This window comes from Oryzias latipes, assembly GCF_053564925.1.
Source record: "Oryzias latipes strain Hd-rR chromosome 1 unlocalized genomic scaffold, Olatipes_Hd-rR_3.1 chr1_Y".
NCBI lineage: Eukaryota > Metazoa > Chordata > Actinopteri > Beloniformes > Adrianichthyidae > Oryzias > Oryzias latipes.
Genome location: NW_027616335.1, coordinates 6,374,045 through 6,391,175, shown reverse-complemented (window position 1 = coordinate 6,391,175; position 17,131 = coordinate 6,374,045). Strand labels below are relative to the sequence as shown.

At 36.8% G+C, this 17,131-nt stretch overlaps 1 protein-coding gene across 1 annotated transcript; it reads right to left on the bottom strand.

Annotated features, from left to right (window-relative positions):
* Positions 1–158: 158 nt before the first annotated feature.
* Positions 159–16,979, bottom strand: gucy1b1 (guanylate cyclase 1 soluble subunit beta 1). Its single transcript, NM_001104653.1, is given in 13 exon segments — positions 159–1,336; positions 1,568–1,722; positions 3,991–4,131; positions 4,687–4,924; positions 5,975–6,172; positions 6,912–7,045; positions 9,751–9,867; positions 9,979–10,209; positions 11,211–11,408; positions 14,582–14,700; positions 14,778–14,878; positions 16,530–16,603; positions 16,875–16,979. Coding segments are annotated over 13 exon segments (1,845 nt in total). The 5' UTR covers positions 16,878–16,979; the 3' UTR covers positions 159–1,200.
* Positions 16,980–17,131: the final 152 nt, after the last annotated feature.

Here is a 17,131-nt window from a genome sequence, read left to right as displayed (position 1 = left end):
GTGCCATAATGCGTGATTTAACGCAATTATTATTCCACCATACTACTAATAATGCTGTAATAGTTTAGTCAATAATGTTAAACTTCATAAAGTAGAAAAAAAATCAAAGTATTTAAAAATTATGAATGATATAATACCCAAGTATAACTATAAATAATAGAAGACACATTTGAAAGTTTAATCATAAATAAGTCTAGTATACATTTTGTTTGGGGAGGTGAGCAATAAATTTATGACTTTGAATTCTTAGCAAAGCAGAATAAATACAAAGTAACACTAAACAAACAATAAATATGCAAACATTAAAGAGCTTCTAAAACAATTGTGACACAAAATACTTTTTTTTTTCCTGTAGTACCACTTGTAAAAGCAAAGTGAAAACAAATAAGTGCACAATAAAACTTATCAGTGTTACACACAATGTAGCCATTTAAAAGTTTTGTTAAACACATTTTATGATTTAAAAAAAAGCTTTGCTCATTGATAAATAAAACTGAGTTTTAATTTTTAGAATACTTTGAGGTTGTGCTTAATGTACAACCTATGCCATAAAATACTATTAATTACACTTAAATGAATATATATTGATTCCATAGCTTTGAAATGTAGTGCTCCCTCTATTATAACAATGTTCTTGATGCTTTTAAAGCCAGTTTGTGTAGGAAAAAAAACAGATTTCCAAGTCGACAAATAAAAACAATTCTCACGAACCGTTACATATTTTTTAGATTTACTAATATTTTTCTTTTATAGCTGTAATACAGAAAGTCACTGTTTTATGTCAAAGTGAATTTTCTAATACGTAATAACACTAAATCCACTGAATAAAATGTTGTTATTGGTTAAAAGTGATATGACAGGTAGGTGGTTTATGGGAGTGAAACTGCCTAACAACAGCACCAAAGTTGACTTTTTTTAATCAAAAGCTTTTGGGAGAATATCTAACTACAGAATGTTTGTAGCATTTTCTGATACTGCAGAAATATGAATAAACAGAGAGATCATGAGAGAAAACGAGCAAAAAGTAAAGCCACGGTAAAAAAGCAAAAGACATACAGTGGCTTTTACCACTAAAAATGCTTGAATGTTTTGGACCAAGAATAATTCTATAGTTCACTTCATATTTTTTGATCAAAACCTCATCTGACAGGAATGAAATGTTCGTGACTAAACCTTCAAGGGTAGTTGTGTGTCGGTCCATTATGCCTTGTCAGCGTCGCTGCTTTTCCTGGAAAGAAACCACACCTTCATTGGTTCCTTCTTCCCTTTCATGGTGATGGGGCCGCGGTACTCCAACTGAAACTGAGGATCTGCATTCTCAGCACACTGCAAACACCTGAAACACAAAGACAAAATCACCACAAACTGATGATGTTTTTGGTTCTAAAAAAATCCTTTGACTGTACATCTAACAAAAACTTTAGCCTGTCTTTCAAATATGCAATTGGTCTTCATTCTCCTTAAATGGCATGGCTTAAAAAAGAAATCTAAATTGGCTGATAAAGCCAATGTGCTTTATTTAAAAGTAAATTAAAGTCATACAAATGCTTCACGTGCCAATACTTACCTGTAAGTGTATTCTGAGACATTAATTTTTCCTTTTTCGCCAGTTGTTTCAGTACGACTTGTGAGGTTGACTGTATTTCCAAACAGACAATATCTGGGCATCCTCTGACCAATCACCCCGGTAACAACTTCTCCTGTGTGGATGCCGATGGTGATCTGCAGGAAAGAAAAAGAAAAAAGAAACAAGGTCAGAATGGACTATGATGCTTATAACTCTTTCAAACTAAAATAGAAATGACAGTGATATATTCATCTCTCTGAGCTCTACAGCCTGGTGTTTAAATAAAAAGTAGAATTAGCAGTTCAACTTTAGATATAAAGTGTCATGAAGTTGGTTCACCTCTAACCGAGCTGTATCACCATGGCAACCTATGATGAGGGAATTACGTACGCAGAAAGTCAATCAGTGCATTTACACATTTTTTTAAATGGCTGCACAGATATCTAAAGTCTCTTTTTTTGTGCATCAAACCCTTTTATTTGGCTTTAAGTGAGAAGAATCGTCATTAGAGAAATCTTCAGTGGAAGCAAACAGAGGTCGATCCCACTAAAGCTTGATCTTGATGACTACAAGATTTAAAAAAAAAATGCTCTCCTCCATGTCTGTCTCATACACCATGTGAAACCAACTAACAAGACTATCCAAATCTCAGTGGTAAAAAAAAAAGAAATAAAAAAATCCATCCCAACAAACAGATTTTTTTTTAATTTTAGAATCTAAGACACAAAAAAACTTCCCTTTTTGTAAACGAGCCATATCTTAACCGGTTTATTAATGCAGAAAATGTCATACGGTAAGAATAAATTCGGTATAAAAGCATGCTATAAATTATCTCAATAGGGCAGATCTGCAAAACTGAAAAAGGTGCTTGATAATAAATCATGATATCTGCGTCTGTTCTTATGATCTAGCATTGTTATTAATCACATTTATTTATGCATTTGCATCGTCAGCATTCTTTCTACTCTCAGCTTTCCTCCTTACTTTAGTTGCAGCAGTTATGTTTCTTTCATGCAATAAATTCCACTTTTTCAGTAGATGAGAATTATAAGATGTTTTCAGATATGTTGGATTTATCTAATTCAAAAATACATTTAAAAATATTGGCAGCATCTGCAAGTCTAACAAAAACTAAGCAAACCAAATGAAAAAAAGAAAAGCCTGAAAATGTTCATGTAAGGAATGTTTTTAACAGGACAGAAACAAAACAAATCTTTTGCTAACAATTGTTTATGACACAAAGTAAAAAGGTGCAACATTCAGTGGGTGGATGAAAGGTTTACTTTGCCAGGAATCTCTTCATCCACATAATTAGCTTTTTTTCCCCTCCCGCTTATAGTTGCAATAAAGATTTTCTACTGGAGTTCTCAATCAAAATATTAACATTTGACCTAATCGGCCCTTTGTGGTTTTTGTCTGCAGGCTATGAACATGTTCTGAGTGTCTGGGACAAATGAGAATCTACTTTTAGCTAATAGACCGTGAGAGGATTGCAGTGCATTTCTTTCACAAAACTACACATTGCTATTGCTAGTACTATGCTCCAAAATAAACAAAACTTTGCAAGCAGATATGATTTTCCAGGGGTAAGTCCTTTAGAGAACAACAATCCTGAAAAGTCTGTAAAACAAAAGCATGTTAGTTTGTCTTTTCCAACTTTTTCAGCTAAAAAAAAAAAGAAAAAAAAAATCACAAATACAACAACAATCATTTTTAAAGTTAGACAGCCACTGTTCTGGAATAGCAGAAGCATTTCTTTAAAAAAACAAAACGGGTATAAAATATAATAAAAGATAAAATAATAACTACAGTTTGAAAAATCACATGTGCCAAACACAAAGACGGCACCCTTGAAAAGAAATAGACTATTAGTTGTTAAAGGTATAGTTTTCCATTATACCAAATGCTTTATTTAAAATATTAAAAAATTAAAATAAACTAAGCATACCACTATTAGAAAAGATAATATAACCTCTAGAAAATAAAAAAAATGGACAAGTATTTTCAAGTCTTTGGAAGCTATCCTAGTTTTTTTGCTGCTAACAAGTTTATGCTTCAACTGTATAACGCCACAAGCTTTATGTCTGATGCATATTTTTAAAGAGTTACTGGGTTATATAAAACCTAATTTATAAATATAAAATAAATAAAAATCTTATTAACATATTAATAAATGTTTAATGTAAAAACCGTTAATACTATGTTACATTTGGCTTAAAGGCCCCAATAATATCCTCTAAATTTCAAATAATTTCAATTTTAGGATTTTATCGCTTGGGTCAGATATTAAAGGGTTAAAAGTGTCAAATATAAGATGGCTTCTATTCTGTTGCTAGATTATGCAACAGACCGTTGTAGAACTGCTTTGGTTCAAACATATTCCCTCTAAAAAGCAGGTTTCCTGCACTTGAACGTTATCCCACCTGCACGGATTCATCATCCACTTTGACCTGTCCGGCGATTTCCATCATGTCAAGAGCAAGGTGGCAGATCGACTTGGCGTGGTGTGTGCACGGTTCCGGCAGGCCGCTCACCGTCATGTACTTATCACCAACTGTTTCCACCTGTTTAAAAACACAGGCTGTGTTATTTTCCACTTCGTGGTGGTTATCATACTTGCTTTGCTTTTGTTGCAGCAGTTTCTGCTCCCACCATGTAACAAAAGCCGTCTCCTGAAAGCAACAAACTGAAACACCCAGAGACAAATAGACGCTCATAGATCAGCTTTAAGACCTCTAGAGCCTTTTTGAGTTCCACTAAAGCACCAAGACCACCTAGCCTTTCTTCTTGTTGAGTAAATATTACTTATTCTGGTGACCCAGTGCCTGAAGCCAATCGCCAGAAAATGCAGAGATTTGTTTGACTTTCCAAAGTGCATTCTTTTCTGAAAGCATGGAGTGTAAATCTGCACCAGGCCTATAAAATGCTCCAGCTTCTCTGTAAAACTGAGTTTAGAGGTTGGGGTTAGGTCACGTATGTATTCTCTTTGTGGTCTAAATGTGGATAACCATTCAGAATGGAGAACCAGCTACAGACAACAGCCCAATTATCTTTTAACAACCCTAACGGCCTATTTTTCCTTTCTGTTTAAATTAGCGACAAAAGTTTTGTGTTTTGACCTTGTACACATAAGGGTTTTTCCGGGAGTCTGTCAGGATGTCAAAGCGTGTGTAGACGTCGTTGAGCAGGTTGACTATCTTGATGGCCCCCTCAGCTGAAGCGTGCTTGCTGCAGAAAGTGTTGAAGCCGACGATGCCGCTGAAGAGGATGGTCACGTTGTCGTAGCGCTTAGCTGGGACTGGCCGTTTGTGCCGCAGCTCATTGGCAACAGATGGTGGGAGAACGGAGTACAGCAGTCTGGGGGAAAAAATGAAGAGGGGGCAATCATTTAGAAGGACACAGTTATGCTGAGTTTGAAGTGCAGCAATGCACCGGGTCTGCCAGACTAAATACCATCCTCTGGATCAGCAGTTTATTTGCTCTTCCCCCCACCTTTTGGTCACTTAACCATGCAAGCTGCTCGCACATGGGAGGGCGGTGTTTCTATGGTAACTGTTGGATCATGGCTGTCTTGTTAAAAGCAAAATAACTTTCCTGATGCATCACAATGTCTGAATGCATGATCAATTCAAACCCTGGCCTTAAATTCTGATCAAAATTTAGAGCCAGAGCCCCTCTGAGACTAGAGAGGAGTTGGAGTAAAAATATGAAGATCCAAGAAAAGGAATTGCGTGTTTGGTAAAGAAGTCTTAATAAAACCATTGTCCAGCTTTGTGATATCCTTCCTCCATCTCCTGCAGCTCCTGAGTCAAATCTGTCCTCACAATAACAGGAACCGAGCAGGACTTTAGGGAAATATCTCACAGTAAAACAAACTAAAACCCAAACCTATTGTCCCCCACAGAACATGAGCCAGAATGAAACGAGGATCTGCATCTTAATGCTTCTACTATGTTCTAGCAGAGAGCTGTTATCACCCCACAAGCTGGACTAATGAACGTCTGCTTCTTGTGTTAACAGCAGAGTTCCAGCTCAGAGGTTACGAGGCTGACTCATAACACAAGTGACACAAGTATAGTGTGTATTTATTCTAATGTCAAACAAAAAAGCTCTTAACTATGCTCTACAGAGTAATACATGAATACACTGATGCATTTCATTGCAATGCAGACTCAGTGGTTGGTTGTATGGTTAATAGTGCTTTAATGAGGAATTCAGATGTTTTTAAACTCTCTGCAGGAAAAGCTGAGAGAAACAAAAAATGTTGATGCTGTAAGTATTTTCAGAAAAATATTCAATACGTCTCAAAAGCAATGGAGTATCCACTGTTCATTCCTTAAGCTTGATGAAATACATAAACAACTCAAGTATGATTGAAGCTAAATCAATGGCAGAAAATGGTCAAACCTATCAGTCTTCTTTTTTTCATCCTCCAGGGCCCGGAGAGTGTGCTGAAGACGATCTGTCAAGATTTCCAGCTCTTGGGTCAGCTTGTACTCCTCCCGAAACTGCTCACCCAGCAGAACCAGGTCACGGGTGGCGTCATGCAGTGGGATGTCACTCAGGTACAGCCCCCTCCTTGTTAGATCATCCAAGTTCATAACACTAACCACAAAACCAGAACACAGCTTCAGAAAGAAAGAAAGATGCAGAAAACGATCTTAACATGAAAAGAATAGTTTAACACCTAACAGACTAAGATGCTTCTGTCTTTGGGAAGCTGTCTAGACATGTGTTCTGTTCTTGCTTTCATCATAGCTGGATGTAAATTAAACAAAGTACTGTGTAAAGCACAAACGGAGGCTGCAAAGCCTGGTGCTTCAAAATAATTTATCTGCTTGTAAGTTAAAAAAAAACACTGCTCACCCTGGTCAGCTTATTTCTGTTGGGCATCAGCTTTTTCTAACACCACTTCAAAGCATTTTAAGAGGGCAAGATCTCTTGAGTTCTGCTCTCTTGCAGCCCAAATTTAACAGCTAAGATGCAGTGTGATTAAGAAATCCCAGGTTATTTAAGGAAGCAATGATCTATTGCCAAATACAAAAATAGTTTTCTTTACCTTCATAAAGTGTTAAGTGGAAAATATATTAAGGTAAACGTTTAATCAAAACTAAAGCATTCAACGTTCAAAGTCTTAGGCAGTCATTTGGATATTTCTTCTAATATTAGAGAAAATTGCAAAAAAACAAAAAATAGCTAAATAATTACTTGTATGTTTATACTTATTTTCTTTTAAAATGGGGACAAAGCTGAAGTAGCTCCTTTGAGTTGCTTTGTACAAATCCAAAGCATTATTTAGGAGAGCATTTTGCTTCTACAAGACCAGATGGCACAGTGGGCTTACCTGGGTGAGCAAAGAAAAAGAATGTTCTCTGCCTCTGGCAAGTAAATCATCTGCCCTTTCAGTCTCAGACAGCTGATCTCCACCCCCGTTAGCTCATCCTCATTCTCCACCGTCTCCACATTTAGTAGGCCCTCCTGTCAGGATTACATCACATAAATATTTTATTACACCGTAATGTTCTTTACTAAACTGCTAAGAAACTGAGCTCCTTTCTTTTCAAATCTTCGTGTTTTTAAATAAAATATTTTAGATCTCTAGAAGCTTAAAAGAATGATCAGCTTGGTCTCTTGTAACAGGTAACAGTGGGACATCGTTTTCAGGACGAGACTCTTCAGAGGGAGTACCGCTACACCGATGTGATATTAGGACAGTTGCAATTTCCACGCCACCTTTGCTAAAGTTTTCTTATTTTGAAGTTTGCGCTTTGCAAAAAGGTTTATTCTGTTCTTTCAGCTAGCTAACTCAGACACACTAGGGCTCAAAAAAATAAAAATAAAATCAAAATCAGAAAAACTAAGAGTTTTTGCTCTTTTAAATGATCCGTTCCCTCTAAATGTCAACACTCATCTGCATGAACAATGTCAACCAACCCCCCCCCCCCCAGTCCAATTTCTTGGAGCTTCTAAAAATATCTGTGAGCTCATCAATATTTTAAAAAACCTATTATGCTCATTTCAGCCTCTATAATCTTAACTGCCACACTGGATGAGTTTTGCATGATTTATAGCTCCAAAACCCCAATTTTTAACTGTTTTTTTTTAATGCAGTTGTAAATGGGTTCTATTGTATAAGTATTTTTTTAAGTCCTCCTTCCTCTGTAAACCCTTACATTAAAAACCCTTCATCCTGACAGGTTTGCAGAACCTTTTCTACCCGGACACACAACACGGTGAGACAGCACATTAATTATTGACAAATTTCACTTGGAAATTCTCTCAACTGGGCAACATCCATCCCTCCACAATGCCAGATTTTAATATTTTGTTTCCAGTAATAAAATTGGTTTCACCAGTTTGTGACCTTTTTCTAAAATTGCTTCCATTTTATTTCAACAGATTACAAACATGAGTACAGTCAGGACCATAAATATTTGGACAGAGACATATTCTTTCTAATTTAGTTTCTGTACATTACCACAGTGAATTTTGAATAAAACAACTCAGATGCCATTGAAGTGCAGACTTTCAGCTTTTATTCCATGGGTTGAACAAAAAGATTGCATTAAAATGTGAAAAACTAAAGCATTTTTTAAACTCAATCCCTTCATTTCATGGGCTCCTAAGTAATTGGACAATTGACTTCCATGCTATGCATGGGCAGGTGTGGGCAATTCCCTTGTTATGTCATTATGAGTGAAGCCGATAAAAGGCCTGGAGTTGATTAGAGGACTCGTGCTTGTATTTTAAAGATTTTACTGTGAACAGACGACATGCAGTCAAAGGAGTCTCCATGCAGGTGAAAGGAGGGTACACTGCAGATGCAAGCCACTCATAAGCCTCAAGAATAGGAAGGCTAGATTAGACTTTGCTAAAAAGCATCTAAAAAAGCCAGCACAGTTCTGGAAAAACATTCTTTGGACAGATGAAACCAAAATCAACCTCTACCAGAATGATGGCAAGAGAAAAGTGTGGAGAAGGCGTGGAGAAGCTCATGATCCAAAGCGCACTACATCATCAGTAAAACACAGTGGAGGCAGTGTGATGGTCTGGGCGTGCATGGCTGCTAGTGGCCCTGGGACACCAGTGTTTATTGATGACGTGACACAGAACAGAAGCAGCCCAATGAATTCTGAGGTGTTCAGAGACATACTTCAGGCTGTCATTGCCAACAAAAGGGTTTTCAACCAAATACTAGTAATGACCATTTTGTTTTCAGTTATTTCATTTGTCCAATTACTTACAAGCCCATGAAATGAAGGGATTGTGTTTAAAAAATGCTTTAGTTTTTCACATTTTTATGCAATCTTTTTGTTCAACCCATGGAATAAAAGCTGAATAAGTCTGCACTTCAACGGCATCTGAATTGTTTTATTTAAAATTCACTGTGGTAATGTACAGAAACTAAATTAGAAAGAATGTGTCTATCCAAATATTTATGGTCCTGACTGTAGTACATACAACATGGAAGACAAAAAAGAAGTTAATCCATCTAGATTTAACACAATTGTGACTCTGTGGCTTCAATATGTTAAAAATTTCAGGTGCACAAGAGCAAGAAGCTGCAACTTCCACAAAGAAACTGAGATTCCAACAGACATTTCTGTTTTGAAAACTCTCGCAAACGCTGCTTGCGGTTTGTCACGAGCCGTAGCAGTCCAGTGAGACATGATTCATGCCAAGATAACAGAATAATCTCTCCCTGAATCATTTGTTTGCATGTTAAGATACTAATTCAACTAAAATAGAACAATATAAATGGGAAGAAACTGAAGTTGGTCACTTAGTGTGTTTTTTTTCCCTCTCTGCAGTACTCTGGAGGCAAGTCAGTGTTACGCAGATACACAAACTGAACACAAAAAAGAAAAAAGGAAAAAAACTAAAAATGATTGAGTTGTCAAATGTAGATACGCTTTGCTCAGACATCGTACAATATAAACAGTTGTTTTAAGGTAAAACATCTAGAATGAATTTAATCCAAAATATTATTTATTTATATATTAACTTTTCAGTATATTTTTTAAATATCTCTGCCAAAAAGTTTTGCAATGAAACTGCTATCCAGTGTTCTATGCAACCTTTGGAAATGGTCACAAAATACAGAAAATCACAATGGTTCGAGTTTTTTAATGTTAGGCGAGCTGTAGTGAAATAAGAACAAACTTCTTAAATGTCATATCTACCTTGCTGCGTAGAACAAAGACCGTGTTTATGTGAGAAAGAATTCCATGAAAACTGAAGTCGATATGAGGCCGGACCAAAGAAAACACTGATGGAAGGATACAGCTGCCAGGCTGGAGCTAAGGGTTTGAAAAAAAAAATGTATTAGTTATAGGAACACACAATAGGAGGACAAAAATGTAGCACTTTTTCAGTGAGCTCCCACACTTTGAGTAGAGGTAAGTGCAAACCTGCGGCAGAACCCGGTAGATGGCATTCCCACACTGGGTGAGCATGAGGTCCTTGTCGAACATGAGGTGAAAGGGGAAGGCCTTGCAGAACGTGTAGGGGCTGATCCGAGTCTCCTGAGTGCCGTTCTCCTCAAAGCCATCAAGGTCTTCATTGAACGCCTCCTCCTCAGAGTCCTTCTCTTCAATCAGAAACTTGATGTGGTCGCACTCTTCACTTTTTTGTTGGATTACCTGCAGCAGGCGATGTCAGTTAATTTAAGAAGTACGTTTGAAGACAATTAAAATTAAGGTTAATCTATGATAGCATGATTAACAGCAAAAAAGAAACCTTCATCAAGCATCTACTGTGGTCATCATTGTTCTTCTGTTCAAATTATGCAATTAGGAGGTTAATAAATGACATTCTGTGGGTTTTATGGGCATCAGGCGTGCTGACGTCAACCTGCTGTCTCTGCACCCTGTTGCCACAGCAACAGAGGCTAATATTTCCAGAAAATTGGGTGTCACATTTAGAGCATCTGCCATTTTCTGCTACCCCCCCACCCTCATTCATTTATTTTATTTTTACACGTGCAACTATAGAAAAGATAGGATTCCAACTATGCATGATTAGACTTGAAAGAGAATGATGAAATGAAATGTCAACTGCAGTACACATTAGGGAAACCTGCTTGAGTTCCATTAAGGAGTACAACCTGTAAACAGCAAAGAACAATAACATGTAAACAAAGGATTGTAAATCCAATTACTTCCAACAATACATTACCCTGATCTAATCAAAACCCAATTTTCCTGGTTGGGTTACATGTGATTGTCAAATAATCATTTTTTTGATCCTGCAACTGTTAGACAAAGTTAATCCTAAAGTGAAAAGAAGAAAGCCCCGCCCCCCCCAACAACTGCCAGCCTAAAGCGAGGAGCTCTTCAACTTAGATCTAAAAATATCCACCGACTAACAGACCCCAAAAAACTGAACTGCTGTAATAACACCATTTCCTTTTGGGTATTTAAGAAGTTTATGTTGTTTAATTTTCACATTTTGGCATATTCCATTATGTTCTGGGCCATAACTTGTCACAGTCTGATACAAAACATAACAGACACGACATGCTTCATCTAGAGGGGGTTAGAAAACTGAAGGCATGTTCATTTCTCAGCTGCTGATGAGGGGAAGCCGTTAGCACTGCAGACTTCTTCGTGTACGAGAGGGAAATGGAAGGAAGGATGCTGACCTTCATCTCGATCTCTGTTCCATGGATTTGTTGGGCGACAGTTTTAATGATGCCAATTACAATATCTTGTAAGCCCTCCCTCTCAGAGTAGTAATGAAGAATCAGATTGTTTCCCTTCTCTGCATCCGTGCAGCGAAACGAGGGAGCTCTCATTCCGGGATAAATGGTACCCAAGTGATCGTGTAGAGCATCCAGATTCTGCAAGTTAAGATAAAAGAAAACATCTTTTCAGAACAGCTGCCTATGGTTCTACATCTATAGAGTAGTAATAAACATTTGACAAGGGACACAGATATAGGGATTCAAGCACTGGAAATAAGAGCTGTAGAGATATTCAGATCTCTGAGCTGGTATCAAAAAATGTATTTGTTCCACACTGAACTTTGTAAAAATGTTTAAACTGTCTTATTGAAAGGTGCATCATACCCTCAAGTCAACAGAAATGTCAGACCTGCAAGATCATAAAAATAACTGCTGTAGAAATTGTCTTAACTTGAGAGAAATAAAGATTTCCTAAAAATGTTCTTACATTCTGTTTGAACCCAGAATGTGGTTTGTTTTCTTACAATCCACCACATCCAACCAACCGTAATCTCCTTTAGACTGGATATAACTAAATATTTCTGAGGTTTTAGTAAAATATCTATTCAAACAAACAGAATATAAAATATTTCCAAATGATTCTTTGTCTCTAAGAAATTAATTTGAACCAGTTTTGGAAAAACGACTTCCAAAACCTTTTTTCACAGTAAAATAATTTAGTGTGACAAAGCACTAAGCACTTGTAACTCGTATGGAGGAGGTTTTGTAACCCTGTCAAAAAAAGGAAAAAAATACATTTATCTATTGTTAGAGGTGCAAATGACAGTTTAGGGCAACATAAATCCTGCCAATTCAAATTTAAAGAAAAAAAAGGTACGATTTAAGAATGAATCTTAACTCAGAAAATTATCCTTTTCTAATTTAATATTTGAAATAACTTTCATTTTGATTTTTTTTTAGGTATAAAACAGATTTTCTTTTTGTTTAATTTGTTAAATTTCATTTATTTCTCTGGGTTTTCCATGAATTTGTGTGGGTTTTCTTTTAGTACTCGACCTCAGTCCTGGAGGGCAAATACATACTAGTCTCCAAAAACTCAAAAGCTGTTGGAGGCCATTGTCAATATTTGTCAAGAAGTTTAAAGAGATGACCAATAGAATCAGCGGGAGAATTGATGAATTGATCACACCAGTTTTTGTAATAATTTAATCTGCATCACTTGACCCGTTAGTTCTGTAAACTGGTTAACAGTTGGTGGTGTGTGATTTTTTTTTTTGTTTGGTTTGTTTTCTACATTTTGATTCTCTACTATTTTCATTCTGTTTCGGAGTGAAAGCATCCACAGTTGCCTTCTCCAGAACATAAACAGATGGATTTGTGGTGTCACTCTTTGGCCATTCAATGTAAAGTCTGGTGATGTTGCAAACTAACTCCAAACAATTGAAACCACAGGCTTGAGCGACATAAAACAAAAATATGGCATTTCGTATACCTGCACAATATGGGAAATACCATAAATCAATAGAAAACAAGACCCAGAGTAAAACAACAGTAAGACTTTGGGGGATATGTACTGTGAATATATATACACCCAGTGACGTGCAGTCAGGAGAGGCAGGTGAGGCTGTGCCTCACCTGTCATTATGGGATGAAAAGAGAAAAAATAAATTCAATGATTATATTTAATTAATTTGTTAAGTAATTTGTGCCTTGCAGTCATTTTCCATTTAAATTTACCATTTTGGGGGTTTTTTTCTTTTCAAAATCGCTGAATTTCCGCATTTGCCGTTCAGATACTAAGTGACGTGCGGGGAGGCACCAGCCCGCTGAGCCTCACTTTGGATTGCGCAATACCTATGCAGTCAGACGGTACTGCTGTCTCTCTATATGTCGGTTCAATCACTTGTACTATATGAGCTGAGTTTACATAATTTAGGAGATGTATATGATGTACAGTGTTTGTTTTTATAAATAACTGTATGTGAGAGACGTGTTTCTTGTGCTGAGCGCTAAACGCCGGCGAAAAAGCCGCTGGGTGAGGCCAGACATTCTTGTGCCTCATGTTAGGGGGCGCCAGTGAGCCCTGAGATTATGACGCTAAAAAATACTAGAAGAAGTGATAGCAAGCGGCAAGTCACTTTCTTCAGAAGGAGCGGCGTATGGACTTTATTTACAAGTAAAGGTAAGACGATAATAACATTTGTGCTTTTTTCTATGCTGCAGTTTGCATATGAAAAAAAAAACACGTTGAAATGATATTTTAAACAAAACACGTTAACTGTTGTCAATTAAATGGTGAATAAGTTACTCAGTATGGTTCATATGTTTGTAAATCTGACTGATGACGTCAGTGCCTCACCAGCCATTAACCTCACCGCACGTCACTGTATACACCCCCCTTCCATTAATTTGAATGGGAAGGTCTGTACTGTATATGTTTCAGTGTCTCATAAAAAAAAGAAAAAAACGTCATGCTAGTTGGGAATATAATAAAGATATCATAAAGAAAACAAAAGTTCAGCTTGTTTCCATCTTGCCTGTGGTTGAGCACAGGCACAGTCACAGTGAAAGAGGTCAAAGTTCAACCAAGATGAAGCCTAACTGTGAAGCTCACCATGAATTTTGCTCAGTGTAGCGACACATGCATTGAAGGAAACTCTTAAAATGAATGGGTTTCAAGGGAGAACAGAGTACGGGATTCCAACAACAGATGCCATCATTGCTGTGAGAGGCTTATAACACAGCTGGGCTCTGCTCTTCCCTTCTGGACTTCCATTTTTACAGTTTGTTTAAACATTTTAGTCTAGTTTAATTACATTAACAGTACAGTGTAATCCTACATTGATATATCATTTCAATCCTAATAAAAAAAGATTAGACAGACACACATCATCCAAGAATTGCGCAGAACTTCAACTTAAATACAATGTTTTGTTCCTAGTCTACATGCCCTCAATTAAAAAAATGTTGGCAATAAAATCAACAAACAGGAAGCTTTGACTCGGGGCTACAGCAGCCATCCTGGCTAGGAGGTCAGCAGTTCAATACCCAGTTAATTAAAAATTAGAACTGGAGTACAAGATCTCTATCCACAATAACAAAAATCTTTTTGATTTCAGAACTTATTGGACGTAGCTTTTATTATTTTGTAAAATTATAATCTCAGGTTAAAGAAAAAAGTTGCTCTTATTAATACTAAAGATCTGTTGACGCCTTAAAAGAGCCAGTGTTTGAACTTGTGGAGTAAAAACTGATCTTTATTGCAGAGTTCCAATCAAAATGCATTGAGATTATTTTATAAACTACAAACAAAAATTTAAAAAGCTTACCTGCAAGAATTCTCGAACATTGGAGCCCAAGACACGCAAAATAGTGTCATATCCTGATTCCTGGCAAAATTCAAAAAACATCTTCCCAAACATCTGCAAGATGTCTCCAGCATTGATCTCTGCAAACACACGGTGATGGTTCTCACACACCAGTTTTGTCATTTTTGTTCGTTTTTCTGGATTCAGGTTTACTTACTTAAAACTTTGCTTGCAGCTGCCACAAGATCATACGTTTTGGCATCTTCATAAATGATTCTAACAAGAAACTGACCCTCAATATCAAGCTGAGCCTCCCTCCTGCAATGAAAGCAACACCATTACTCATGAGCTAAAGCAAATGTCACAGGCACAGTAAATTAGTCATTAAATTCAACTTGTTCAATGACCAGTACCTTTGTTTTAAAGGCCAAATTTATTTCTCCCTGCAAGATAACAACTAGACAAATAGTTAAAAATAAAATGTTCCTTTTTTTTTGTTGCAACCATGAAAGTGCTGTCCTGACTCATTTCATACATAATTCAAATCGCTCCATATGACTTTAAAGTGGTGGTTTGGATTTAGGAGAACGCTGCTAAATTAAAGCCGACAATCAATAACCATCTTCTTCTTGACGATTCAAATTTGTCTAAACCGTCAGGATCTGATTGGAAGGTTTAACTGAGAAAACAAAAAAGATTTACAAGCCTGACTACTAACCAAGGTTTTATTACAATTTGCAGCAGCTGAATAAACAGCCCAAACTTTGAAATGCTTTGAAGAGAAAATCAGGAAAAACAAAAAAAAAGAGCCCTACATTACTCATTTGAAAGCAAAAGTGGAGCCGGATAAATCAGGCATTAAAATTATAGCAAGTGCTACTTTTATGTATAGTTTTGGAAGATAGTGGCTTAGCATAATCACTTTGAAGAAAATTTACACAACTGCTGCTTCTGCTGCTTTTCATTTTCTTTTTTCTTTTGTAGGGTCGGGTCAAGGCTAAGCCAGCTCGTTCAAGAGATGAAAAATAAACTTAGGCTGAGGCAAACATTTCACTAAAACCGAAAAACATCATCCTCAGTATGAACAGGAATTTTTAGGAATAAATATAATCTTTGAGAACACTTTCCAAGTGCTGCCAACGCCCAAACGCATGCCTGTTTCAAACGTAAACCTTATATGGATGAGGAGAATCAACTCCCACTTGCAACTCTGTCATTCGACCATCTGTACTTTGTGTTGTGTCCAAGTGTTCTCAGCTGGGGTTGCCTTGAAGTGCACAGTTGTGTTTTAATCCAACTCAAAACTAAGTATTGAATAGATTGTAATTGCCAGCAGCAGATAAATTGTCCAACAGCAGCAGTGCACAGGGCATTGGTGGGTAAAAAATAAAATAAAGCAATAATAGACAGTACGAGGCTTAAGGGCAATTTAAAAAAAATAAAAACAGGAAAAACAATGATTTAACAAAACAGGAAATAATTACTAGAATTAGTGAAAAGTGAAATGTGCAGTTGTGTTTTTAACCATTTTACAGAGGGATCGTTTTAGGGTATTTAGCATTTGTAAATATATAACATTAATATAACAAGTGTAAAGATGGTAAAGCTATAATTTGATCGACGATTTGCTCATTTTTAAAATCAAATCTATTTTTTGTTATTTTCTATTTAATTAGGTTTCTGCACATTCAGTAAACTTTAACCCAAAAATATAAAAGCTACAGAAGGAAAACTGTATATTGTCCAGCACTGAATGCAGGTGAAATGTTATATTTGATTGTATTCAAATAAAAGAGTTTGTTTGTCCGGAGAGGGACAGCGGTAAGTGAAGGCAACTCTTTCTATTCCCTCTGGAAACACACTGACTGGACGGACTGCGGGCTTTTCGGGCCTGTTTTGTGTCTCTTTTGGTGTCAGAAGGTCCACTCATAAACAAATGAATCCACAGTTCGCACGGCCCAAGACTTACTTGATGTCTTCCCACACTTCCGGACCGTAATTCCTTAAAACAAGCAGCTCCAGGGCGTGATTCACAAAACCATACTGGAAATGTAAGAACACAGGTAGCGTCAGCATCATTTCACCGATTTAAACGGTGTTCTGCTCATATTTAAGCATTAGTTTTATATCATTCTGCAGTACGGAAAATGTACACGCATGTTAATAACGGTTTAACTAATCCCAGAAAACATTACAACCGCTATTTTGGGGGCTTCCAGGAGGAAACGTCAAAAAAACGCTACACAGGAGCCATGAAGTGTTCGTCTTTTTTTTTTCAACAAATATGGCTTAACTGACATTCTTTTTCACTTACCATGTTGATTGCAGATTCTCTGCTTCTTTATTTTCCAGTTAAAGAAGTGAAAACAGGTAAAGCGTTCATCGTTAGGCACAGATGCTGAGATTGTCGGTGTTCATCCCCAGTATAGTCGGCAGACTTGACAGACAGCTCAGCTGTCCAATAGTTGTGCGGAGAGGGTGTTACGTAAGCGAATCTCAACCAATCAGAATAAAGGTGCTGATGATCAAGTGATGCAGATCAACCTGCTTTGACTTGCAGTGTTACATGTC